The 2,154-nt window shown below is 41.1% G+C and overlaps 1 protein-coding gene across 1 annotated transcript in view; it reads right to left on the reverse strand.

Moving 5' to 3' along the window:
• Window positions 1-2,154, reverse strand: part of LOC101857153 (ATP-binding cassette sub-family A member 2) — a gene marked incomplete in the record, with an annotated part of 66,441 nt that overhangs the window by 27,920 nt on the left and 36,367 nt on the right. The window contains 1 exon segment of the mRNA XM_013079980.2: window positions 44-153. Coding sequence (XP_012935434.1) covers window positions 44-153 — 110 coding nt within the window.

Below are 2,154 nucleotides of genomic sequence, written 5' to 3' on the forward strand. Positions count from 1 at the left end.
ACACCCACCCACCCACACACACAACAACAGCCAGTTGACTCACATGGTGGTAGTTTTGCCAGCCCCGTTGTGGCCCAGGAAGGAAGTGATCTGTCCCTCATACAGGTTCAAACTCAGGTTCTTCACCGCTGTTTTCTTGCCCAGCTTGTACACCTGCACGCACACACACATCACACACATGAGCACACACAGAGACTACAGATTGTAAATGTTTTTTAGTTTTAGTAAAAGTTTTACGGCACTCGCAACAGCATAAGGTCATAATATGAGCGCCAGAAGATAAGAGGCATTACAAGAGAGTAACAAACATAAAAAAGAAGAAGGGGAGATAAGGACGATAGATGTTTCATAGGAAAGAAGAAGCAAACCACACCAGAGCACTCGCCAACCACCCACTGTAAATGTTTAACCGCATCGATACAAATGAGATTATTTAACTCTTTATCTCTGAGGGGGGTAAACCCACTACGCTGGGGCCCTTTTTTGGCGCTAAATCTAAAAATGACAAAAACTTCATTAAATGGGTCATTAAATTGAAACTAACAAACCTATTTTGATAGTTCTTCATTTGATGAATGACCTTCCGGTAAAAGAGACTTGTTTTCGGTAATTGTCGAAAAGTAATTTGATGTCGAAGTCGTCATAAAGGAATGTGCCCGAGCCGCTGGGAGCGGCTTGCCAGAGATAAACTGTTTGTTCAATTGTTTTTTAGAAAAAGAAGCGCATCCGCTCAATAGTCTTTCCTCACATGTGACAAGCACCGCTTCATTAGATAGTGTGGTCAATTCCTAGTAGGCATTGTTTGTGACTTCGGTTTCCGCTGGAATCTAGACGCATCTTTCATTGTTTTGTGTGGGTAAGTATTGAACAATATGCTCTGGTTGGTTGTGTCACAGTCAATAGTGGGTCAACTGAGATTATCTTATTTTCCTATTCCAGTTAGAAAAAACAACAAAAAGCGTGCTGTTCCATGTCCGTTAGTTGTGAACCACAGTAAGGAGAGGGAATACTGTATAAGCCATTTAGTGCCGGGAAAAAATCAAGCAGATTGACCGGGCCAACAGAGGGATGGTAAAACGAAGTAGGACCTACAAATGGTACCCTCCATCTACCCACAAATGGTGGTTAACAGGAAAAGAACATGAGTATAGAACTCTCCCCCGTCCTTACGACTAATGTCTTTATTGTATCAGTCCTTTTTTTTTTTCAGTGTCCTCACATTATTTTGTGCAACAACCCATGATGAAAACGTCTTAGTTTTAGAAATGGTATACGGCACTTGTAACACAATAAGGTCATATAAGTGCCGAAGATTAGAGGTGTTACAAGAGAGTAACAAACACAAAAAAGAAGGAGGAGAGATAAGGATGATAGATGTTTGACAGGAAAGAAGGAGCAAACCACACCAGAACACCCGCCAACCACCCACAGTGAAACTTCCACAGTATTTTACAAGTTTTTTAAAAATAAGTTCCATTTATAAAATCAAATCTTGAAAAAGGCTTCCAGACATTAAGCACTGTACAAATAAAAATGTTTTTCTTTTTTTTATTAGCAAGAGTTCTACATCACTTGGGACACAATTACGTCATATAAGTGCCGAAGATTAGAGGTGTTACAAGAGAGTTACAAACACAAAAAAAGGGGAGGAGGAGAGATAAGGACAACAGAAGTTTGATAGGAAAGAAGGATCAAACCACCAAGAGCACCCATCAACCACCCACAGTGAAACTTCCACAGTATTTTCACAAGAAGTAGGAGAGATAACACATGAGCTCCTACCTTGGTGAGGTTGTCGATGCAGACGCCAAGAGGCAGGTGAGCAGGGTCTGGTTCAAACCTCTGGGCATAATCCGCTGGAGAGAAGCAAAAGTAGACAACTCAATTTAGGGGAAGAGAAGTTTGTTGACTGAACAAGCGTTAATGGATAACCTGCTAAAGCGTTCAGGTTAAATTGCGAAAAAGTACATGGTGAAGAATAAATTTTTTAGTAAAGAAAAGCACGAACACAATTATGGCCATTAACTACACACACATACCCTCTCTCTGACACACACACACATACGCCACACACACACACATACAAACACATGCACACACACATGCACACCCACATTTACACACACACACACACACACACACACACACACACAC

The sequence above is a fragment of the Aplysia californica genome, unplaced genomic scaffold (assembly GCF_000002075.1).
Source record: "Aplysia californica isolate F4 #8 unplaced genomic scaffold, AplCal3.0 scaffold00001, whole genome shotgun sequence".
Lineage (NCBI taxonomy): Eukaryota > Metazoa > Mollusca > Gastropoda > Aplysiida > Aplysiidae > Aplysia > Aplysia californica.